The sequence below is a fragment of the Balaenoptera acutorostrata genome, chromosome 9 (assembly GCF_949987535.1).
Source record: "Balaenoptera acutorostrata chromosome 9, mBalAcu1.1, whole genome shotgun sequence".
Taxonomy (NCBI): Eukaryota; Metazoa; Chordata; class Mammalia; order Artiodactyla; family Balaenopteridae; genus Balaenoptera; species Balaenoptera acutorostrata.
Window position 1 is genome coordinate 1,775,848 of NC_080072.1, and position 23,666 is coordinate 1,799,513.

General features: G+C 65.0%; 3 protein-coding genes across 3 annotated transcripts; all 3 read right to left on the reverse strand.

Annotated features, from left to right (window-relative positions):
* Positions 1–2,233: 2,233 nt before the first annotated feature.
* LOC103015712 (insulin-like) lies at positions 2,234–3,871 on the reverse strand. The gene is made up of 3 exons (XM_028163606.2): positions 3,609–3,871; positions 2,444–2,513; positions 2,234–2,318 (listed from the first exon to the last, which is right to left on the reverse strand). The coding sequence occupies exons 1-3, from the start codon at positions 3,869–3,871 to the stop codon at positions 2,298–2,300; spliced, it is 354 nt and encodes a 117-aa protein (XP_028019407.2). The 3' UTR covers positions 2,234–2,297.
* An 8,935-nt stretch (positions 3,872–12,806) lies between these two features.
* On the reverse strand, positions 12,807–13,616 carry INS (insulin). Its single transcript, XM_007171156.3, has 2 exons — positions 13,430–13,616; positions 12,807–12,952 (listed from the first exon to the last, which is right to left on the reverse strand). Exons 1-2 carry the CDS (start codon positions 13,614–13,616, stop codon positions 12,807–12,809), a joined length of 333 nt encoding a protein of 110 aa, XP_007171218.3.
* A 2,363-nt stretch (positions 13,617–15,979) lies between these two features.
* On the reverse strand, positions 15,980–23,160 carry TH (tyrosine hydroxylase). The gene is made up of 13 exons (XM_007171155.2): positions 23,071–23,160; positions 21,404–21,601; positions 20,422–20,596; positions 20,064–20,152; positions 19,777–19,844; positions 19,431–19,481; positions 18,905–19,050; positions 18,679–18,814; positions 18,485–18,554; positions 17,912–17,968; positions 17,624–17,719; positions 17,182–17,315; positions 15,980–16,301 (listed from the first exon to the last, which is right to left on the reverse strand). Exons 1-13 carry the CDS (start codon positions 23,158–23,160, stop codon positions 16,142–16,144), a joined length of 1,470 nt encoding a protein of 489 aa, XP_007171217.2. The 3' UTR covers positions 15,980–16,141.
* Positions 23,161–23,666: the final 506 nt, after the last annotated feature.

A 23,666-nucleotide genomic window follows, 5' to 3' on the forward strand; every position in this document is an offset into this window, starting at 1 on the left:
AGAAGCTGCCGCTGGTGCTTGCAGACCTGGACCTTGGAGGTAAGACGGCTGAGGCCACCTTGGGGTGCCAGGCTGGGCCATCAGGGCGAGGGGGAGGGGGCAGAGATGCACTTCCTCCCCGTGAGGGGCTGCCTGCTGAACCCTCGCCTTATTTAGTCACGAGTTCGGCTAAAGGGGCAGGGTTGTCGGGGGCAGATCCGGGTCACCGCGGGGCTCAAAAAGGGCACTGGCCGCCCCCAGCCAGGACCAGCCGCCCAGGTCGCCCCGACTTCTGGCCCCCCACGGTAGGAAGGGACCTGCCAGCAAGCCTGGCGTGTCCTGGGGCTGGGGTCTCCCCCAGCACAGGGCTTGGCTGGCAGGAACTTCAGCCCCAAGCGCCATTCCCCCCCCCACCCCTAACGACCTCCCCGCCTCCCACCGTAGTGCTCCAGCCCTGCAGCAGCCCTGGCCGCCCCTCTAGATCTGCAAACCATATTCCAAAGAGAATAATCATCCCCCCAAAGATTCGGACTCACCCCAGCAAGCCCAGCCCCTGCACCCAGGCCCACGGCTCCGATGCTCCTGCTTTGCCGGTTCCCTCGCTCCCGCCCGCCCTGCAGCCGGCCTTTCCCACTCCCCGGTTTCCTCCCCCGGCTCTGGCTCCTAGCTGGCCGCCCCCCCCCTCCCTGGGACCAAGCCCAGCATTTTACAAACCCGGCTCGTTCTCCGGGAGTCCCCTGAGCGCCCCTCCTTCACCCCCCGACAGGACACCCGCCACTGGGGGCAAGGACCCTGCCCTCCAATCTAGGAGGGACACCCGCTCCGGTCAGCCCAGCTGGAAGCAGGGGACCCAGGCCCCAGCTGGAACGCCAGGACCCGACGGCACAAGCCACCCAAGGCACAAGGCACCACAAGCCACTGATCAATAAACCAAAAGTCAGAAGTACGTATGGGTCGGTGTGCGGGCACCAGGGGAGGGGGCCAAGCAGGCGCTCTCAGGAAGGACCGAGGCGTTGCCACTATTGTACTATTTTATGTAGTGTCTGAACTAAAGACACCTTTAAAAAACATTCTTGGTTTCTCTCTCGGATGGGCAGACCAGCCTGCAAGGGGGCACCTGCTGGGTCCCCCACTGCAGGCCCTGAAGAGTGGCCTCTGTCGCTTTGGGGTCAGGAGCAAGCACACAGACCCACCCACCTCCACCTCCAAAGCTCTCCGAGAGCCTGGAACAAGCACCCCTCTGGGGCAGCTTAGCCCGGGCCCCCACCCCGGTACCTGCTGCGTGAACCCTGCGGCCACCACCACGGAGCTGGCTCCAGAAGTGTCCAAGGAGGCTCTGGCCCCTGGGCCTTTCTAGTCACCCCCCCCGGCCCCCACTCACACACAGGAAGCCCCGCCGGACTGAACACAATGGAATCATGACAGCAGTACTCAGAGTGCCTCTCCCGGCCTCTGGTCATACCTCACTTGTGCCTCACAATTCTCAACAGCCAGGAGGGCTGCGCCTGTTGCCCACTTTGACAAACGGGGACACAGAGAGGTCAAACCACTGGTGTGAGGACACACAGCCAGCAGCCCAGGGCAGGGAGGACTGGGTCTCACATGCCCCAGCTGAGCCCAGCTTTCCTGGAGTCCCCTATTCCTCCCCAGCGTATGAGTTTTTCCCCTGTGCCCTCCTTCTTCCCCCCTCCTCCAATTCTGTCCTCACCTTGACCCTCTCCCTGGCTTCTCCCCTAGGCTGCCCCCCTCCCCCTTCCTCTGTCCTTCTTCTACCAGGAGCTCCCCTCTGAGGACCATGCCGCTGCCCAGACTGCAGGGGGCCTGCTCTGCCCACACCTGAGCCCCCCAGGGAGAAAGGCACCTGGAGCCGACCACCTGAATCCCAGATTGCAGCTGTGTGACTCTGAACACACCCCCAGGCCCTCTGAGCCTCCACTCCTTGTCAAAGGGGGGGATGGGAACTGAAACTGCCTGGGGGGCTCTGAGCACCAGAGGAAATCAGGCCCCTGTACAGAGCCTGCTGCACAGAGATCTGTACCAGGGGACGCTGGGTCCTGCCCTGGGAGTCTGGAATCACTCACCTCTGCGGGGCTGGAGCTGACGGCCGACTTCAGTTCTGAGCGGGTGGGGATCGCCTGGGCCACAGGCCGCAGCAGCTGACCTCCGGGCTGGGGCCTCGGGTGGCTCTGGCCTGCTGCAGCTCAGGCCGGGGCTCGGGCTGCGACTCAGGCTGGGGGGCAGCCTGGGCAGGGAGCTGACCCGGAGGAGATGTGGGGCCTTGGGGCTGGGAGCCGGAGTTCACCTCCTCTTCCTCAAGCTCAGTGGTGACTCTTCGGCCCCTGGGGAGAAGCAAAAGGGTGTTCCTAAGATGACCGCTTTTAAAACAAATCCACCCGCCCCCCAAGCCAGGGCCCTGGTCCCCTGCCCCTCCCCTGGCTGTTGGGTAGAGAGGCCTGCAGGTCACCTTGTCAGGGTTTGGGCGGTGGCTCCCCTTCCGGTCCCTCTGGCTGCCCAGCTCTCCCTTTCTTAAAGCACTAGGGAAGGAGGAAAGTGCCCACAGTTCACCCAGAGCTGGACTTCCCAGCAGCCAAGCCTGCAGAGGTGCCCATGGAGGACACCCTCTTGTTGGACAAGCTGCCCCTTCCTGGGGTGGACTTCTGCCTGGGCATGGGGGCTGGGGGCTGCACACAAACTACCCGCCTTGGGGGATCACAGCACACGATATCAAAATTCTCCCCTCTACTCCCCAACATTCCCACCTTGAATGGAAGCAAGGAGGGAGCCGGGCACAAACCAAAGGACACAGCTCTGCCTCGGGAAGGCAGCTGAGAGTGGGGGGAAACTGGGCTTCTCTGGGGAAATGAACCCCTTCCCCACAAACACCACCCTGGGTGGACGGAGGCGTCTGGGACCCTGGGTGGTGGGGAGAAACACGTCATGCACAAAATAATGCACTCCTGGAGAAACTACCCAGGGCAAGGGAGGCTGGGAGGGGGCCCAGGGGAACACTGTCTGGAGGAGAGAAGCTTTACTTTTTAAATCCTGCTGTGGGGTCCCAAGGGGCATTGCCCCTTCATTGTCCTTCTCACTCTCCAATGACATAGTGGGATTCTTGGGGGGGGGGGTGTTGTAGGGAGTGGGTAGAGAGGGAAGCTTTACTTTTTAAGTGGCATCAAAAAACCAAAAGACAGCTCCAAAATCTCAGGGCCCTGGCCCCTCTGCACGGTGTCCTGTTTGTCTCTGGTTGCTGTCGGGGAGCGTGGGGTGCAGCAAGAGGGAATTTCTCACACAGAAAAACCCTGCCTTTTACATTTGCAAAAACAGCTGTGCCTTCCTGCTGGAAAGAGCAGCCCTACCCTCCGCCCCTGCCCCTCCCATTTTGCAGATGAGTGAAGGAAAACTTACTTTCCTTGCAAAAGACTCGATGGCTCTGGGCAGCTCTACGGAAGAGTTCCCCCTCCAGCTGTCTTTCCTCTCCCCTCCGAAGTCGAAGCTTGCCTGGGTCCTCTGGCGCAGAGGTCTCTCTGCTCCTGTTAACTGCCCCAGCCCCAAGCCCCCAGCCCACCCACACCTGAATGCTCAGAATGCAGCTTTTCTCACACAAAGGGGAGGGAGGGAAGGCCAGTCACCTGTACTCTAGTCGCTGCGTAGTCCCCGAAGCTCCCGGGCGGTGAATAAAGAGGACTGGGGAGTCGCTGGTGCTCCAGGCTTTCTGCCGAAACTGCCCGGCTGATGATCCGCTGGCCGGGCCAATATTAGCAGTCGCTGCCAAAGCAGGGGTTGCTCTGGCTGTGCTGCCCAGACCCTCCAGCCGGCTTGACGCAGAGGTGGAGGAGGAGGGGGACGAGGCTGAGGCTGGAGAGACGATGAAGGGCACTTTCAAAGTGTGCATCATAACGGGCCCTGAGAAGCAGGGGCGCCTCGCCGCCACTGAGCACGGCACCTGCTCAAATGCCAGCTGAAACTATAGTTTTGCCCCTCACCTCCTCGTCCCCTCCACGCCTTTCCTCAAGCCCCTCCAAGTTTGGGTAGCTTTGCGCCAACTTGGTGGTGCTGGGGCAGCTGGCTCTGGCACCTTCCCATGCGAGGGCACAGCGCATTAGGGGGTGGAGATCTGACCCACCCCTAGCCTGGCAGAAAGGCGTTTGTGGGCGTGGGCATTAGCCGGAAGCACTCCCTGCCAGCTGGAAGGTGGGACTCTTCGGAGGGGGTGGAGAGTGGGTAGGGCCTCACTAGATTGACACTTGGCAGTCACTTGACACCCTGGCACGCCGGTGGGCGTGGCACGGGTAAAATGGGGGCGGGGCCTAATGGGGAAAAAGCCAGGGTTCGAGAATGGTCAGAAAAATCTTTCTTCATGGGCTCCCAACACAGCTGCAACACAATGCGGCCATGTCCGTCCTTCTTCCAGAGGCAGAGGACTCACCTGGGAGTTTTCTCCCTTCCCTAGTGGCATCTGATACTACCCCCTACACCCTACGTGTGGTGCTGGGCACCAAGGATGCTGAAGCAAATGGCAGGCAGCAGGTAGCAAGCAGCAGTGTCCTGCTCACAGGTACCCCTGGGTGGGATGACTGGGGTTCACAGCCTTTTGAGCTTGGCTGAAACTCCAGTTGAGGCATAGACTCAGAGGTGTCAGAAGCTGGTGATGGTCGGTGGGGGGGACCCAGATAGAAGTGCTGCCTGATTAGACTAAGTCTCGCTGGGAACTTAAACTTTCCTGAGCCTGCAGGTAGAGCAGGAGGCAGATCAAAGACTCACTAAGAGGCAAAGACATGTGCCGTTCCCAGAAGACCACCAGTCCACACCCTCCCTGTGCCCCTGCACCCCAGCTTACCAGCCTGTGTTGGGGTTTAATTCTCCCCTCTCCCTTTGTCTTTCAAGCCCTCACCTGGACTTCCTTCCTTAGCTGGAGGTATAGGTCATCTGGTGGGAGGACAGGGCTTTCAGTGGGGAAGAGAGTCAGACTTGGGGGGACTCAAATCTGGTGAGGGTGTCCTAAACAAAATGCAGATGCCCCAGAGCCATACCATCCTCTGGGAGGAGGGCAGGTGGGCCTCCTCACTGGTCTCCTGTGTGGGGAGGGATGCAGGGATGCTAAAGGTCCTGAATCAGGTCCAGGGCACAGAGAGGGGACTCAGTGTGAAGCAGCCCACAATTTGGGGGGTGCAGCAGTCACTTGCTCACGCTGGCTCTGCTTTGGGTCCTGTGGCTTGGAGTCTTCACAGCCTGTGCCACACACCTATGCCCACCCCCCCCCCCCCCGCCCCGACCCTGGTGTCCGCTGCCAGATGCCCAGATGTCACAAGGAGCTACTTGCAGGTCCCTACAGAGAAACTTAGCTGGGACTTCCCAAGCCTCAGGTGGGGCTAGGGAGGGTGAAGGGCTGACCCCACGTCAGATAATGGGGTTCCATGGAAGGCCCACCAAAGGGGGTGTCTTCAAATTGAGAAGGTGGGCAGCTAAGGGGTTGAAAGGGGAGCAGCATTTCAAACCCACAGATCAAACTCTTGGAAATGAGGAACCTCCCACCCCTAAAACAGTGTATTGAGTCTGAGCTCTGCCCTAGTGTGAATCCCCATTTCTGGCACAGCCCCAAAGGGGGTCACACCAATGCAGGGCTATTTTATTCCACCAGAACCTTGAAGCCCAGAGCGTTTAAGCAAAGGAAGGGGAGCGGAGAAAGGGGTTCAGGGCGGGGAGGACCCATGGGGGACTAGCTAAGCCATGGTGCCACTGAGTCAGGACTAGAAGTGTTGTGGGCGTGAGGGCTGTGACCCTCAACATCTTATTCCGTTTACTGTCCATGGTGGGAACACATGGCCTGTAGGGGATACAGGGTAGTGGGAGAGAAGGGACAAACTTGGGGTGCACCTCACAACATAAACCTCACTGCCCCACTTTCTCTTAGGCCTGAGAGAGGGTTATCCCATCCTGGGCTTCTGGTCAGATCCTATTTATGCAGGAGAGACTTGAAGGACCCTTAGACATTCCCAAGTTTCCCCCACTTGGCTGCTTAAGTGACCGCATGCTGACACCTGGTGGCCACTTCTAGAGTTGCAGCGCACAGCGCAGAAGTTCTTCGGAGCAGCAATCCGGGGCACCCTGGGGAGAGGGCTGGGGGCAAAGTGACAACATTCTTCCTGCAAGGGGGAGACCCCCTGCAGTGTCAGGGTACTGGTGGGCTCTGCACCTTTGCACTTGGATCTGAGGCTCTCCTCTGCCCCCGCCCTGGCATTACAGAACTGACGGTGGAAGGAGGCCCAGGGGAATTCCTCTCTGGAGGTTCCGATCCCAGGGGTGCGGCGAGGTAGTGCCTAGAGCACAGGTTAAACCCGGGACGCCTTCCCAAAACATCTGCTGCGTTCTGAGAATTAGAGAAAACTGTTATTATGTTTATATCAGAATAAAATCAGATTCATTACTGAGAGGCTCTGCAGCAGAATGTTTGGGACCCCCATCCTGAGACAGAGTCCCCGAGACCAGATTCAGGGGCTGAATCTTGCGCCCGCGACCCCCAATCCCTGCAGGGCTTTCCAAATCTGACCCGAGCCTGGCACCTTGTGGCCACATCGAGAAATGCAACCGTAGCCTCAGAAAGCACCTGGCTGTCCTAGAAATCAGTATTGCCATGAGGATCACAGAAGAGCCACTTTACCAAACCTGAGAGCCCAGAGAAGACAGAAGAGCCACTTTACCAAACCTGAGAGCCGAGAGAAGAGGGGGAGGAAACGGAACCCCCATGCTGAACTCACCAGTTGTCCCGAGAGCCCCGCACCACTGGGACCCGTCTGACCCAGCCACCTCTGTGCGGGCAGCTGGAGAGGCCAGGGTGAGGCCACCCCAGGGCAGCAAGGCCACAGTGGGAGGGCCGAGGGCTCATGCTGTACAGCTCACACCGCGGTGTATCCAGAAGGGGAGAGGAATGGGCAGGAGGAGGCCTGGAGGCTGACCCGGCTCAAATCCCTGCTCTGCTGAAGGACCCGGGCAAGCCCGGTCACCCCTGGGCTGCCACGTCCCTCTGACCTCACAGGCTTGACATGCTGGTGCTTGAAAGCCCTTAGGTCAGCGTCCAGCACAGACCACATACTAATACGTGTTTGTTATTGTTCATCATTATACTCTCTCAATGCAAAGGTATGTTTGCCCCTGACTCCCCTGACCGACGGCACTAGAACCTTCTTTCCTGGGTGTTGGCAGCTGAGTCATGGCCCCGGCTGGTCCTGGGTAAAAGCGGCCACCTGAGAGGACGCTGGAGTTTGGGGGGAGGGGACTGGCCAGGCAGGGAGTCTTGCCCTGTCCCCGGGCACAAGGGAGCCCCAGATCCCCTGGGCCATGCACACCCCTTCCCTCATCCTGCTTTTGGCCTCATTCAAGACGTGGGAGCCCTCCACGACCCCAGCCCTGGGCCTCCTCCCTCGGGGAGCTGGTCTTCCTGGCAAGCCCCACCCAGCACCCCGACATGCCCACGGGCCACCCCTGGTAGTGAGGAGCCTTCTCCTTTCCCGTGGAAGACGCATCAGCTGCCTTTTGCCTTTGCTGCCTGGAGGGGCAGCAGGCTTGTGGAGCACTAAGGCCCAGAGAGGGGAAGTAACTTGCTGGAGATGCAGAGCGAGAAGCCGCAAGAAGTGCCCTGGGCCCGTAGTCCTCCCTCAGCCTTCCTCACCTACACGCCTGGCCCACAGAGGACAGCGCAGTGCATGCCGGGCGCGTGGAGGAAGCCTGAGACCGCGGCCTGTCCTACTGGGGAAGGAGCTGAGAATACAATTCAGAGGGCCTGCTGACACCATGGCAACGGGCCTGGGGGGCTCCCCACTCACACACATCGCCCCACTGGACCCTCACCACCAAGGCGGGGAGAGTCTCCTTGGGTTCCCTTTTGATGGATGAGGAAACTGAGGCTCAGAGATGTTATGTAACTTTCCCAAGGCCACACAGCCATGGGCAGCAGAGCAAGGACTTAATCCCCAGGTGCCTGGTCCACCAGCTCTCACCCTTCAGCCCTACACTGGCCCGAGTGGACCCTCCTGCTGACCCCAACATGCTGAGGGCGTTCGGGAGGTGAGGCGTCCACAGGACTTGACCCATTGTGTCCTCCAGACCTCAACCTGCACCTTCTTTTTGGCCAGGGCCTGGAGGACGACATCTCTGTGTGAACGCGGCTCCCAGTGCGGCTCCAGGGAGGGTGGCACGGGCTGTATTTGCCCCACGGCAATCCCTGGGCTCGGTCTGCACCCTCGGCGGTGACAGCCAGATGCGGACACAATCTTAAGGTCTAGGCACCTGAATGCGGACACAGGACTCTTCCTCCAGGAAGCCTCCCAGCCTGCCTGTTCTGACCTCCTCTGATCTGTGCAGCTGGAGTTTGGGGGGCCCCCCTCAGCCCTCCCCTCTCCTGTTTTTCCTCTAGCTCTTCCTCCCACCCGGAGTCTGGCCTCTTTGCCCTCTCCATTCCCACAGCTGGACCCGGGTCCAGGAAGCAACCCCAGCAGGTGACCAAGAGCAGAGCCATCATGTAGGCCTCAAGGGAGGAAACCCATCTTCCATCCTCTCCCTCTCCCTGACCCTTGGAGGGTTTCTTGGGCAGGCTGAGCTTGTTGGACCACAGGTGGTGCCAGGGAAGGCCAGGGAGACCATGGAGGGCCAGAGAGGGCCAGTGAGAGCCAGGAAGGGTTAGGAAGGGACAGAGCCTCGGGTTCAGAGCCGGGGCCCCCATGTTCACCTCCTCCCAGTCCTGTTCGGCTGCCCGCTGAGCTACCACGCAGACCTGACCCACAGCCCAGAACCCGAGGCCCAGAGAGGGAAGGGGATTTCCAAGGTCCCCCAGCAAGTGGGCCATGGGTGTGGGAGGGGCAGGCAGGGTGCCCCCAGGGAGGCCAGGCTGGAACAGGGCCAAGTTCTGAAGTAAGGATGGACTTTGAAGAAGAAAATCGTGTGCTTTGAGACGCAGTGTGAACGGCCGCAGGCTGCAGGGCTGCCGGGGCGCCGGCTCTGTTTTCCAAAAACACAGATGGACTGGGCAGGGGGTCAGAGTGAGGCTGGCGGAATGCGCTCCTTGCCCCCCTCCGCCCCTCCACCTCCCACGCCCGCCCCGCGAGGTTCTGATGGGCCAGCCGCCTGGTCCACATGGGGCTGCAGAAGGTGGGCCACCCGGAGCTCACAGGCTCTGGACCCCCAGGCTGGGGAATTGGAGGCCCACCTTCATCCCTGGCAAAGCACAGAGCCAGGCTCAGCTGGGAACGACCCTGTGACCTTGACCCTGGGTCTACGTCTCTGAGCATCTCTGGGTGAAGGGAGCCTGGGAGGCAACACCCGCTTGCACCCCCCTCCTGAGGCTCCAGGGGTGCCCCCAAGATCCCACATCTCAGCCCAGTGCCTTGGAGGGTGGGGATTGTGGAGTGACGGACCCAGGCCCAGCTTCTGGGGACAGCCTCAGGGACCCACCTGTGGGCTCCTGGAGACTCTCCTAGGGGTCTCCGGGTCAGACCCCCGACAGCAGCAGGTGGCAGGCAGTGGGAGGTTTGAGCCGAGGTGGGGTGGGGCTGGCGGGCTGCCTGGGGAGGGGGCTGAGCTGAGGACCCAGGGGTGGGGGGCTGGTGCTTGGCTGGGGAGTGGTAGGGAACCACCTCCGCTGGTCTCCACTTTCGAGGACTCCGCCTCGCTGTTCCTGCACCAAGGCCAGAAACAACAGTGCCGGAGGGAGGGGGTGGGCCAGTGCCCCACCACCCTGCTTGTCTGCTTGTTATCTCCACGGCTCCCAGGCCCATGACCACCCCCTACCCCCAAACATTCTTTCTGGAACTGACCTCTCTCTCCTCCCAGCACCAGGAGGGGGAGATGGGGATGGACATGGGAAAGAACTAACCCTGACCCAGCTGGACCCCCGCCAGAGGCCTCCTGGGTCCAGGGTTCCTGGCCCCGAAGCCCCTGCCTCACGTGAGCTTTCTGGCTCGAGTGGCCAAGGTGGCTACAAGCAGAGCGAGGAGCCGCCTGGCCTGACGGTGACAGCCACCCCCCAGCCCCCAGCCTCAACTCCCCCAGGCCCTGGAGACCCTCAGCCAAGGCTCCAGCTTGGCACGGGTGCCTGGCTTGCTCAGCCAGGATGGGGGCCCTGGAGGAGGTCAGCCCCAAGGACTTCCGGCCCCAGGTCTCTGATTCTAGAGGGTCAGACTCTCACTGGAGACGTTTCCAGAATGTTGGGGGCCCGGCACATTTGTCCAGCTGCTCCCCCAGGAAGCCTGGGCCCGTGAGGTGGGTGTGGGCTTGAATGGGGGGCTGAGACCTCAGCACCCTCTCTCCTTCCTTAGCCTCATGGCCTCCAGGGCCCGGGCTGGCCAGCCCGTTGGGCATCCCCCGGAGCCCCTGTGCCTGCCGGCAGGGGGGAATGCGGGCGGCGTGGGCAGCAGACCCCTGCGGAGAGGACCACTGTCCAGGACAGTAAGCCCAGCACAAAGTGGAGTGTGGCAAAAGTGAGGCTTTGGCGCCCTCTGCTGGTTCTGTCTGTGAATGACCGCCCTGACCGCATTGCCTGGCATGGACGGGTGCCCACCTGGTAAAACCGCCCACGCAGGGGGGCCCAACCCTGCCTGGGTCCCGGGGCAGGTTCCCCAAGGTGGGGACTCACAGCCTAACTGGACACAGACACCGGCCGGGGCTCTGCCTGGGCGCTGCCAGGGGGCCTTTTCCAGGAGCTCAGGCCACTGGTTCCCGATCTTGCTCCCTCTTCCCAGCCTGGCCCCCACCAAGCACCAGGCCCTCAAGGGCAGAGAGCCCACCCCAGCATCCCTGCGTCCACCTCCCATGGCCCTCAGGATCTGCTCAGGCCCAGAGAACAGCGAGGACAGTAAATATTTACTGCCAACAGGAGAAGGCAAATACAGCCCCAATGGTCAGGTGGAGCTGCCAGTTCGTCCGTGCCAGGAGCAGATGCAATCCGGGGAGCCAGCCTGGAGGCAGCCACACAGGCAGAGTGTCCTTAGTGGGTGGGCACCAGAGGGCCTGACCCCAGCCTCAGTCTTCCCATTAGCAACACAGGGGCAACAGCACACACGTGCCCCCCACGGCACGCGTGACAGTGCAACACGGAAGACGCAACAGTGAGGGAGTGGAACGTGTGGGGGGGCTGCACCCGGCACTTGGACCCCACCGCCCACGCGAGGGTTACACACGGGTCTGCACACCGCTGACGGCCACCGCCAGCCGCATGGGCCAGTGAAGCCCGGATCCCAAGGGCAGGCGAGGTCTGCCCTCCAGTTCCCAGAAGGGGTGGAGCCTGGGCCTGGGTGGGGTGGCAGAGCCGAGGTCTGAGGGCCTGGCTTCCGTGGGGCGATGTGGGGGGTCCAGAAGCAGGGGCACCTGGGGTTCAGTGCCCAGGGCGGTGCCGAGCAGGAGACTGGGTCTGATCCCGCCCTTGCCCCCGGGGCCCTGGCAGCCCTGGGCAGCCACTTCTCCTTCCCTCCGTGACCCTGTCCCTGCTGGGTGTATGGAGGCCCCCCACCCCACCTGTTCGAAAACACATCCGCTGGTACCCAGGGGCTGGTGGGAGCGGCTGGGGCAGGGGTGGATCCTGGGTCTCAGAGCGGCAGCGGGTCTCAGGAGGGGAAAGGAAGACAGGCCCCAGCCCAGGCAGGGGGCCGAGGGCCACGTCACACCCTGACCCACCACGTTCCCCACCTGGTGGACTCCTCTCCCGAGCCCCCCCTGCACCACCCAGGCCCAGCCATGCTGCAAATCCTGCTGGCCGGGATGGCCCCCTGCCCCGGGACCCCAAAGGCTTCCTCCCTCTCCACAGACTCTGTTGGCACTTGAGGGGGCGGGGAAGCGTCCGAGTCGTCCCCAGGGTCTCACTGGCTGGCAGGGCCTTGAGGGCAGCCTGACTCCGACCAGCCCACTTCCCAGCCCCAGCTGCGTGCGGCCCGGCCTCGGGCACCCACATACCTCAACTCCTGCGGGGTGCCCCTGCCTCTACCCGTGCTAACGGGGCCGCCTGGGTGATCCCATGGGCAACTCGCCACTCACCCTGGCCACCCCCTCCCCCTCCTCTTCCGGGTCAAGTGTCCGGCCGTCCACCTGCCTGCCCAGCCCTGGCCTCCACTCCAGGGGCGGGGCCTGCTGGGGGCCTGCAGCGTCTCCCCTGGGGGGTGTCGATGTGACCCTGGGGTGGGGGGACCGGGGTGAGAGCCTCGGGGTCACAGGGAGGGCCGCCCAGCCGGCTGGGTACCAGGCCGGCCTCTGAGTGGTCTGCAGCGACCGGGGCCCAGGCACCCAGCCCCAGCCTGGCCACCCCGAGCCCTGGCCCAGGTGGAGCCTTCAGGAAAGCTGCAGATTGATTTGGCCTGGGCGGCCGGCAGGCTGGCCAGGCGTTGGTACGGCCAGGTCACCCTCTGACCTCCCGGGCTGTGACCAGCCAAGGCACCCCTGGGCTCTTTGGCGTGACTGGCAGCGGCCTGGGCGGGTGCCCCGCGGAGGCACCGCGTGCAGCAGTGGGGCTGAGGAGGGGGGTGTCAGGGCCCCCGAAGACAGGAGCTCACCGCCTTGGGGGGTACTGCCATGGGCCCTGGTGCCCGTCTGCCCGCATGCCTGTGGGCAGCCAGTGCGTGACGCAGAGAGAACAGAGAGGGGTCTGGGGCAGGACCCCCCACCCCCACCCCCGTCACCAGGGCCTGGGCAGGTGGGCCGGCCTTCCTCGCCCCCGCCCCCAGCAGCGCCTCAGCCCCCCAGGCCACACAGACGACAGCAGCAGGGCTCCTTCAGGGGGTTTATTGACCATCCGGGGTGCGGGGAGCGCGGTGCTGGGCCGCCTGCCTGGAGGGGGCGTCCGGCCGGGCCTAGTTGCAGTAGTTCTCCAGCTGGTAGAGGGAGCAAATGCTGGTGCAGCACTGCTCCACGATGCCGCGCTTCTGCGGGGGCCCCTCCAGGGCCCGGGGCTGCAGGCCGCCGGCACCGGGGCCTCCCCCCAGCTCCGCAGCCCCCACTGCGGGGAGAGACGGTCAGGCAGACGGCGCTCCCCTGCCCACCCTGCCCGGCCCTGGAGCGGGACCCCGAACAGGTGCCCTGGCGCCCATCACGGGCCTCCCCCTCCCCACGGCCCGCCCAGGACGGGGCCCTCTCCCAGGGTGACGGGGCGTCTCCCACAAGCACCCCCATCGCCGACACATCACCCCGAGACCATCGGCGCCCAGGCCTTGACTCACTTCAGAAGAGTCCTCCCTGGAGCTGCCCTCGGTGGGGAGGGGAGAGAATGGGGCCCGGGCGCTGGGCGAGGCCGGGCGAGAAGGGAGGGGGGGAGGGGCAAGCCCACCCTCAGGCGTCCTCCTGGCTCACCCCCAGGGAGCTGGTCACCTTTAGGATGTGACCACGAGAACATCATCTTCCTTTTTAAAAAAATCCCTCCTGACCTCCCACCGGGTGCCGGCTGGAAGCAATGGGGCGGCGGGGCGGCGGGGCTCACCCTGCGGGCCCTCCACCTCCCGGCGGGCCTTGGGCGTGTAGAAGAAGCCGCGCTCCCCGCACACCAGGTACAGTGCCTCCACCAGGTGGGAGCCGCACAGGTGCTGGCTGACGAAGGCCCGGGCAGGGGCGGGCGCCCAGAGGGCCAGCAGGGCCAGCAGGGGCACGAGGCGCACCCACAGGGCCATGGTGGGGGCACGAGGACCTGGGGGGCAGGCGGGGGTGAGGCCAGCGAGGGGGCGCCCGGGACCCCCAACCAGTGCTCACCCCCAAACGCTCCAAGAGAGGAGCCCACACCCTCCTGCCGCTCAGCAGGGCTCGTGCCGGGGGCCCCGACGCACCGGACCCCGGCGGGGCCGGCCCGGACCCAGGCTGACGCAGAGCCCACAGGGACAGACCTGCTTGCTGACGGCCTCGAGTGCAGCTGGTCCCGAGGGCTGGGGGCTGCTGGGCCCCGCCAGCTTTATAGCCCCTGACCCCTCCACCTGGCCCATTAGGGCCTCAAGTGGGTGGCAGATGGCCGGGGGCTGAGGCTGCAATTTCTGGATCATTTCCCCGCTGCTGGGTCTGCAGGAACCTCTCCTTGGTCGTCAGCACCTCTTGGGGCCACGGGGTCATTAGAGTCTTAACGAGGGACCTAATGCCAAGCTGTCCCCGCTCACAGCTGGGGGCAAACGCCTCCACGGGAGCCGAGCCCCACCCAGCCTTGCTTGGGTCCCATCTTCCATGTTGGTCCAGGGAGTGTGGGCAAGAGAGAGGACCCGTGCCCGCTGTCCCTGGGGCTGCCCTCGGGGCCCCAGAGGTGGTCCAAGGCCATGGGTGGGCAGTGAGGGAGCGTCTCCTTGGCTCAAGGCCCCATCCTCATCCACCCCAGCACTACGGCCCGCTGAGACCCCCGGCTCCCTGGGGCACTGCCGAGCGGGCTGAACTCAGGGACCTGCAGCTATAAGGCCCCTGAGGCTGGCCCTTGTTCCTCATCTTCAATGTAGGCGCCACAGGACACGTGGGTGGGGCCCCGCCACACCCCGCCCAGGCGGCCTCTCGGCCCCCAGCCCTCTTCCTAGAGCCCTGCACATCCCCCCCGTGTTGACCCCTTTCAGACCAGCCCCTCAGCCCCATTGCATCCTTTGGCTGTTATTTGGGCCGAGCCCCTGTGGTGCCCCCAACCCCCTGGATAGGCCCCTGGAGGGAGGCCCGGACCCTAGCAGCCCCCCACGCAGAGGAAGGGGCTGGACCCTGCCTTCCCAGGGCGCCATGATGTCCGGAGGCCCCTCTGCAGCCAGGGGAGATCTGGGGACCTCTTAAAGAGGGGTGTGCAAGGCGGAAGGCTGGATGACGGAAGTCCCAGGTGGGAGGGCAGAGCCCAGGGCCCAGGAGGGCAGGAGGGAAATGAGGCCGGCCGTTAGCCCTTCCCCAGGGCCTCAGTGGGGCTCACAACCACCAGAAGGGGCTCCATTTGACGCCTCACAGGCTAAAGGGACACAGGTACAGGAGGGCTAGTCACAGACAAGGTGCTTGAGGTGCAACTGATGGAAGGACAGACCACCAGGGAGGGCTGGGACGGAAGGCTTTGCCCAGGAGGGTCTTGACGGATGAGTAGGAGTTTACCAGGATTAACATCCTAAGAGCTTAGAGCCAGGGTCCTGGTGGTGGGAGGGGGAGGTAGGGGGAACCAGAGGGAAAGAGCAGGGCCTGGAAGATGGGCTGGTGTCTACCTCCTGCAGGAAGTAAGGAACCAGCCACCTCCCAGGAAGCCCCAGGCTGCTTGCTCCAAGGGCCAGGGCCAGGATGGGAAAGGGGGCACCCTGGGCTGGGCCAAACCTGGAGGATTCTGGGGGCTCTAGCTGGAGGGCCAGGTCCAGACCTGTCGAGTAAAGAAATCCCAGAATCCAGCCCCCCGCCCACCTTGCTGGGGAGACTGAGGCCCAGAGAGGTTACCTAGGGGCCAGCTGAACGCTCCATCAGCACACATTGCGGGGGGGGAGGGGGCGCGTTCCCAGGTCCTGCTCTGGGTGGGGTGGGGCACGGGGATCAGAGGCAGCTGTGCCTTGGGCCCCCCGTTCCTCTGCTTGCTCTCACAGGCTGGCTCCTGGAGCCCGTCCTCCTCCTAGTGGGGACCTCGGGCTTGCAGGGAGGGCCCAGCCTGCAGCCCTGCCTAGGAGACCATGGCTGTGAGCCCTGCCCCCGCAAACCCAGGCCAGGCCCCCACCTCCATGCTGCCACCCCACAGAGATGGGACAGCTCAGCCAGGACCCCCTCAGCCCTCTGGAGCTGCTGGTGGCTCAACACAGGCTGGGGGTCCCCTGGGCGAGCAGGTGACCCTGGGGCTGCCTGGAGGAGGGGGCAGGCAGTGGAGGAGCCTCTGAGCAGGGATGGGGCAGAGTGTGAGGGGCACAGGGCTGGGGGCTGAGCCCGGTGCACAGACACAGGCACAGAAGCCAGCCGGGTGGGCACGCAGAGGGATTCTTTCTTTTATTGAGACTGGGAGCAGGTGGCACACGGCACACGGGCAGCACACAGCACAAAGTCACCTGCAGGCAGAGCTGGCAAGCGGTGGGCGGGGCAGCAGGGTGCCCTCCAGCAGGGGGATCTCTGGCGGGTTCTCGGGGTGCCCTGTGAGCCAGCCCTTCACGTGGGCGGGGCCGGGGCCGGCGGGGGGGAGGCCAGGAGACCTGGGCCCGGCCTACGGGGGCCTGCGGGGTGGCGCCCGCGTCTAGCTGATGGCACTCAGGGCGTGGGTGAGGGTGTGCAGCTCGTCCCGGACACCATCCAGGGCGCGTCGGATGGCGTGGGGACTGTCCAGCACATCGATGGCCAGCGTGTATGGGTCGAACTTCACGGAGAAGGGGCGCTGGATGCGGGAGGCATAGCTCCTGGTAGGGGAGCCGGCAGGGACCCTCAGTCACCCAGTGGGGAGGAGCCGGAGGGCTGGGGCCCGGGTCTCCGTCACAGCAGGCTCAGAGCTCCCAGGACTTTTCTGAGCCGCCTGGGCCCCCAGAGCTCATTCCGTCCAACCAGCCAGACAAGATGGGGGACTGAGGCCTCCTCCAAGGGCTGGGGGCTGTTTACGGCAGGGAGGGACGGGCCTTTTCCAAGCGAGCCTCTGCGAGACACTCCATCCCTCCCTGCTCCTTCCCGAGGCCCCGCTCAGCCAGGCCTCCTCCCCCAGGAAGGTTTCCAGACCGTGCGCCCTGCAGGGTCCATGACATCCCTGTCCCTAAGCTTGGGTGTGGGACCCAACCCCCGCCCCCCCACTGCAGGCACATAGATCCTGGGCTTCAGTCTCCCCGGTGACAACAGGAGCCTGGCTGGAAAAGAGACCCCTTCCGAGGGCGAATGGGTGGGCCGTGTCGGGCTCTGCCCTCCTCCCCTGGGGAATGCTGGTCACTGCACCTGCAGCCCTGGAAACTCCCCGCTACCCCCAGGCTCCCCACCCGGCCCTCAGTCACCCTGGCCCTTGTCCTCTGTCCCCACCACGGCCCCAGCTGCTCAGAGGGCAGGGGACTGGGAAGGACCCCACACATCCATCTTACAAAGTCAAACTTCACCTCCTCAGAGCCTGGCCTTGGCCTGGCCTTGACGTGGCCACCAGCCCCGCAGGTCTCCCCTCCCAAGACTTTTCGGGGGTCCTGCTGCAGGAGGGGTGCTGTAACCGAGGTGTGCACTGTTTTCTACACTGTGAAATGGGTTCGCAGGCCCGGCCTGCTGGCTGGCTCTCCCAGTTTGGGGGGCACGGTGGGGGTCTCGGCCTACCTGAGCTTGTCCTTGGCATCGCTGAAACTCTCAGACACGAAGTAGACAGGCTGATAAGTCTGGTCCTGGTAGGGCTGCACAGCCGCTGCGTCGGGGTCGAAGGCCCTGATCTCGGGGCCCTCAGACAGGGAGTGCTGGCGGGAGGCCGGGAGTGGGGGGGGTGGGGAGATCTCAGGGCCCCGAGGGAATTGGAGCCCCTTGGCCTGACTCCACGGTGGGCTCTGGGTGTGGATTCACACCCGCCCCTCTCCACTGGGGGTCCTCCCGAGGCCTGGGGACAGTGCGAGTGGGACGGGGCAGGGACAAGGTTTCTTGGCCCCCCTAAAAGGGCAGCCCCAGCCTCCTGGGAGGCTCGAATCCAGAAGGCACGGCCAAGGTCACCCTCCCCGTGGGGACCTGGGCTCCAGCCCCTTCCCGGGGGGGGCGGGGGGGAGCGTCTCACCAGGAGCTCCCCATAGGAGGACAGCAGCCCCGCTCCGTAGGCCTTCACCTCGCCGTTCTGCTTGCACAGCCCAAACTCCACGGTGAACCAGTACAGCTGGTGGGGGCAGTTGGCAGGGTCAGCCGAGAGACCACAGCACGGCATTCCCCACTGACCATGGCCCCAGGCACCCACCACCCAGGCAGAGGCGAGCCAGGCTCCGGGCGGTCACGGCGTGAGAAGCGGAAACCTCAGCCTGGACAGGAGAGCCCGGCCCGGACCCAGCGTCCTGCAGGGGGAAGGACCCACCGTGGACAGCTTCTCAATTTCTTCGTCCGATGCCCCCAGGGATGCGAGGCCGATGTCCTGTGGGGGAGGGAGAGCTGAGGGGGGAGAGGCTCAGCCCACCATGGCTTGGGCGCCTGGGTGAGGGGAGGGTGCTGGGGCTGTCTGCAGCCCCTCCAGGGGCCTCCTGGACACTGCCGGGGTACAGAGACCCTCCCAGGGTGCAGGGACCCTCCTGGCATGCAGGGACGCTCCCGGGATCCATCAAGGGCCCAGGACCGCTCTCTGCCGTTCCTGGGAGAGCCAGCAGGTGGCAGCACAAGCCGCGGCACTCTGCCCCCAGCTTGTCCTCTGGGCACCGTGATCCGCTGACCCTCGGGAAAGGATTCTTCCCCGTCTTTGTTCTAAGGTGGTCTTCCCAGAACGGCCCGCCCGCCCCTCTCTTCCAGGACGATGCAATCTCTCTGAAGTCTCATGACCCAGGTGTGGGCGGCGTCCAGCCCTGGGGGTGGGGAGGGGCAGGCAGCACCCGTTGCTGCAGGTGCCGCCCCCCAGCCCCTGGGCTGACGCCCAGCTCCTGAAGCCTCGAGGACGCACCTGGGAGAACTGGGCGAAGGTCCGGTCAGCCAGCATGGGCACGTGCCCCAGCAGCTCGTGGCAGCAGTCCCTGTGTTGGGGGCGGACAGCGGGTGGGGCCGGGGGCCGGGGCCGCAGCCTGCCCCCTCCCCCAGCAGCACGCACCGGCCCCCGTCCTCCGCAGGCCCCGGTGGCGGGCTGGGCTGGGCACTCACGGCTCGGGGGAGTGCATGGGTGAGGAGGCGTGGCGGATGTACTGCGTGCACTGGAACACGCGGAAGGCCAGGCTGGCCAGGAAGTCCCGGGCGGACAGCAGGCCGGCCACGGGCCGCAGCTGGAAGCCGGTCCGCTCTGCAAGGGCGGCGGGCGGGCGGTCAGCGCGGGTGGGGCCGCCGGCTGGCCACCCCAGGCCCTCCCGCCGGGGCCTCCACAGCGTCGCACCCTTCAGGAAGCGGGAGACGTCCTCCAGCTGGGGGATGCTGTCCTCCCGGTACCCGCAGAAGTGCTCCAGCAGCTCGAAGGCCTCCAGGTGTTCCCGGCACGCGTGGGTGGCGTAGAGGCCCCGCAACGTGGTGTAGACCTCCTTCCTGCGGGCAGCGGGGGGGCTCAGGCTGGCCGGGTGCCCCCCACTCCCAACCTGGACCCCCGCCGCCTGCTCCAGACCCCTCCCCGCATCCAGCAGCCCCTCCTGTGGGCGCTCTGCTCTGCCCCCTGCAGACCTCAGGCAGCCTCACACTGCAGGCCTATCACTGGCCCCAAAGACACTGGCCACTGGGAGTGGACGTCTCCCACCTGCAGCTTTGGGGGGTTTCAGGGGACCGTGGGAGGCCTCGGGAAGTCCTTCCTCCACCCGGACTTAGTCTGTCCTCTGGAGGCCACCACTCTCCACGCAGGGATTCTGGGGGTCTTTCCGGGCCCTCCTCATTCCCCACCCCACTCCTCCCCAGCTGCCATCACGGGGTCTCACCAGGTGGCAGTCTCCTCGGCTGTGTACTCCACGTGGGGAATAGGGTCGCCTCTGGGGAGGGGTCAGTGGTTAGTCCAGGCCTCCTTGGGGAGGGCATGGGGGGTGGGGACAGGAAGGGCCTGGGCTGAGCGAGCCCGGCTGTGTGGCCGCAGCAAGTTGCTTAACTGCTCTGTGCCTCCGTTTCTTTGGCTGTGGCTTGGGGACCCCGAACCGGTGACCATGGTGACAGTGAAGGTGATGGCAGTGGTGACAAAGACATCCCTCCCTTCCCCCCGCCCAGGTCTAGTGTGAGGCCGCAGGATGGGGTCTGGGTCTCAGAGAATGAGGCCCCGAGGGGGGTCCTTACTGCTTGTACTGGAAGGCGATCTCAGCAATCAGCTTCCTGCGCTGGCGGTACACCTGGTCCGAGAAGCCCTGACGGCAGAGTGGACGCCATCAGCCGCCGCGGCCCACCAGCCCTCCCCACGCCCCCAGCCCAGACGCGGCCTGAGATACCGGCAGGCGCCTGGCGGCTGCACCCAGCCAGACCTCAGGGTTCCACCAGGAGCCGGTGGCAGACACCCCGTCCCAAGCCGGGGTCCACGCCCACCGCCCCAGCCATGAGTACGGGGACAGGTCGGGGCCCCGGCTCACCGGATGGTCCAAGTCCAGGTCAGGGTCAAACTTGGTGACCAGGTGGTGACACTTGTCCAGCTCAGAAACTTTCCTTGGGAACCAGAGGACTTCACGCAGGAAGGAGGGTAGAAGGACCGGATTGGGTGTTGGGCTGTGGTGGGAGGGCCCCCCTGGAAGCAGCCTCCCGCTTGCGACTGGGGGGCTGGAGGTGACCCAGGCCCGGACACAGACGAGGAGGAAGGGGGAGGGCCGGAGCCAGCAGGGAGGGAGCCCCCCGGCCGTGCACGCGGTCACTGGGGTTCCCCGTGGGACCCCTTGCGCCCCGATGTCTCGAGGTCACGTGAGGGCGCACTCAAGGGCGTAGTGGCAGCCTCACCCTTGTTCTCCCCGGCGCCCCGCACATCTTCGGCCACGCGGCGAAGGGAGCTGAGCAGGGTGGGCAGGGCGGCGCTGGGTACCTCACAGCGCAGGAAATACTCCAGGTGCGGGCCCCCTGCCCGCGGCTTCTGGGCGGGCCGGGTCTCCAGGTGGTGGATTTGGGCTTCAAATGTCTTAGGAGCAAAAGCAGGGAGAAAGAGGGAGGGAGAGATGGAGAGACAGAGGCAGACGGTGGGGAGGGGGGGGGGGGCGGGGAGGCGAGGGAGCTGGGAAGCAGGCACCGGGGTCGGCCCGCCCTGCCCTGCCCTGCCCTGGATGCCGGCAGCCAGCAGCCCACAGGACCGCTTTCCAGACTCAGGGCCGCCGCTGGCTGCCTGGGCAGGTTTCAGCTGGGAAAATGGCTCTTGTCTAGTTGGTCTAACAAGGGTTGTCACAGGGTCCCCCAGACCCAGCGTTCCGGGTGGGGCCTTCTCCCAGGCAGCCTGATTTCCATCCCTGGTGGTCTCATCTGAGACCTCTAGCCACCCAGGGCTGGGGGTGGGCCCTGACCCCACTGTGGGCAGGTCGGGAGGCTCAGGCCCCACCAAGCACCACTGAGTGCGGGGGGGGCGGGGTGGATGCGCTCCCCTGCCAGCTCCCATCACCCAGCAACGGGCGCGCCTCAGTCCTCACGGCCCTCGGGCCACACGGCCATCGCGGGAGCTTGAGAGGAGTCGGCTGTAATGTCACTGGGGTGCGTGTGCCCGGATCCGGCAGCGAGAGCCATCAGCTGTCACATGAGCCCAGCCCCGCCAGGGCCAGGCGGGCATGGGGGGCCCTGCATCCCCGGCTGCCCTGGGGGACCCACACCCACCTGCCCCCAGGGTGAGGTGGTGGGCACGGGGGAGGGCTGGGGGCCGGGCTCAGGGAGCTGCTGAGCACAGAAGGGTGTGGCGAGGGGCTGTGAGCCCCCTCCCCGCGTGGCCCCCCCGCGCCCTCACCTCAAACACCTTCACGGCCCGGGACAGCGCGGGGGGCTTGGTGGCCCGCAGGGTGAAGAGGAGGTTCACCACGGCCTTCCCGTCCCTCTCCTCCAGGGCCTCCCCAGGCTCCGCGGCTGCGGCTGCGGCCTCCGCCTTCTCTCGCTCCTTGCGGGCGTCCTGGATGAGGCTCTGCCGTCTCCCGACGAAGCGCGGGGACTGTGGGGACAGACGCGCCAGCTCCCCCCGCCCTCAGCCGGACCCACAGAACCTGGGACCCAGCTCCAGCGTCGCGCCTGCCGGGGGCCGCAGGGGCGGGGAGGCGGCCGGGAGTCACAGCTGAGGGTGGCCTGGGGGAAATGCTGCGTGGCCTGTGCCCCCAGGCCACAGCTAACCAGGTTAGGGGACCGGAGGGGTGAGTCGGGAGCTGCCCTGCTGCCCCCGGGCTGGGCAGGGCCAGGGGACATGGTGTCTGGCCCCATGGAATGACCTCTCCTCACGGCCCCACGCCCAGCCCTGCCTCACAGCCCAGGGGCCCTGGCCACACCTTGTCCACAGTCGGTCCCGAGACCGTGAGCCCCCGGGGTCTGTGTGTCTGCCCCGCCCCCCGGCCTGAGTAGAGAAGAACCCCCCTGTCTGGGGGGTTGAACTTCCAAGAAGCTTCTGGCGCTCTTGGGAGCTGAACTTCCAAGAAGCTTCTGGTGCTCTTGGGAGCTGAACTTCCAAGAAGCTTCTGGTGCTCTTGGGTCTTGGAACATGGCAGGGGGCCGCGGGGGAGCCCTCCCCAGATCTCCCACTCTGCGGTGGGCGAGGTGTGGACAGAGCCAGGGGCCTGGGGTGAACACTCTCTACCCCACAGCCAGTCCCCTGAGGTGGTGTCTGCAAATTAAATTTCCAGAACCCAGCCCGTGTTTCCATTAAAGCTCTATAAACAAGAGCCGTTTTAAACCTGCGGGGAGCCGATTATTCCAGGCCATCCCTGAGGACGAACTGGAGACCCCTCTTCCAGGCCAAGAAGCCCCCAGTTTTCCAGTCTCAGAGAGGGGGTGGCCCAGCAGGTCTTCCCAGCACAGCCTCCCTTGAATTCGGGGGCTCCCAAGTGGTGGGCCAGGCCTTGGGGGCCATCCCTGGTGGTCAGGGAGGCCCAGGGTTGCTGGACAGGGGAACAGGGGAGGTGGGTTTCAAGACAGGAGATCCCACGTGGGACATGGAATGCGTGGCAGGTGGATGGGTGAATGACGGATGGACGGATGGATGGATGGATGGATGGACGGATGGATGGATGGATGGATGGACAGCTGGACGGACGGATGGTGGATGAACAGGTGAATGGGCGGGTGATGGATGGGAATCACCCTGGAGCTCAGACCTCCCTTCAGCTCAGCAGAACTGGGGCCTGCACCCCTGTTTGCCCAGTGCCCCCCACCACCTTGAGCTGCTGCAGGGTGTGGGACACTGTTGCACACACACTGGGTCCAGCAGGACCCACCCACAGAGATTCAAACACCCGGGCACAGGGGTTGCCCACAGAGTCCGGGCAGGGGAGGTTCTTGTGGCCAGGACTGGACGCCAGGCCTGGGTCCAGGGCGTCCATGTGGACCCTGAGCCTGGAGCCTCCCGCCAACCTTCAGGGGACACCCCTGGGCTTCTGGTTCGTTCCGGCCCACGGGCACCAGCCTGCCTCTTACCATGATGGCCTCGGCCTGCTTGGCGTCCAGCTCGGAGACGGCCCTGCGGAAGCCCTTGGCCTGCGGTGAGGCGGCGTTGGGGGTGGGCATGATGCCGGCGAGGTCCGGGCTCCGTCTCCACAGCCCTCTGCCAGGCGGCCTCTTATAGGCTGAGCTGACGTCAAAGCCCCTCTGGGTCCTCCACCTCCCACCTCCCACCTCCTCCGCGTCCCCCTCCTGCTGCCGCCTGAGGGAGGTGGGGTGGGCGAGGAGCACGGAGACGCAGGAGAAAGGGCTCTGTCCCATTAAATCTAATTGCATCCACTGTCACAGGCACCCAGGCGGGCGGCCGGCCCTTCCTCTGAATCATCTGGGCTCCGGCAGGCGTGCTCTGCAGGGCTGGGTGCAGCCGGGCCCCTCGGCCCACACCCAAGCCGGGTGATGGGCGGGTACACGGGTAGGTGGAGTTCTGGACACCCCACAGTGTTCGTTACACAAAACCCTGACTTTTGGCGGCCATTGGTCCAGAAAGCCAGGCTCAGACCTCAGATGTCAGGAGGCAATTTGCTTTTCCAGATTCCTCACTTCACCAAATTCCCCAACAGGGTCCCGAGGCA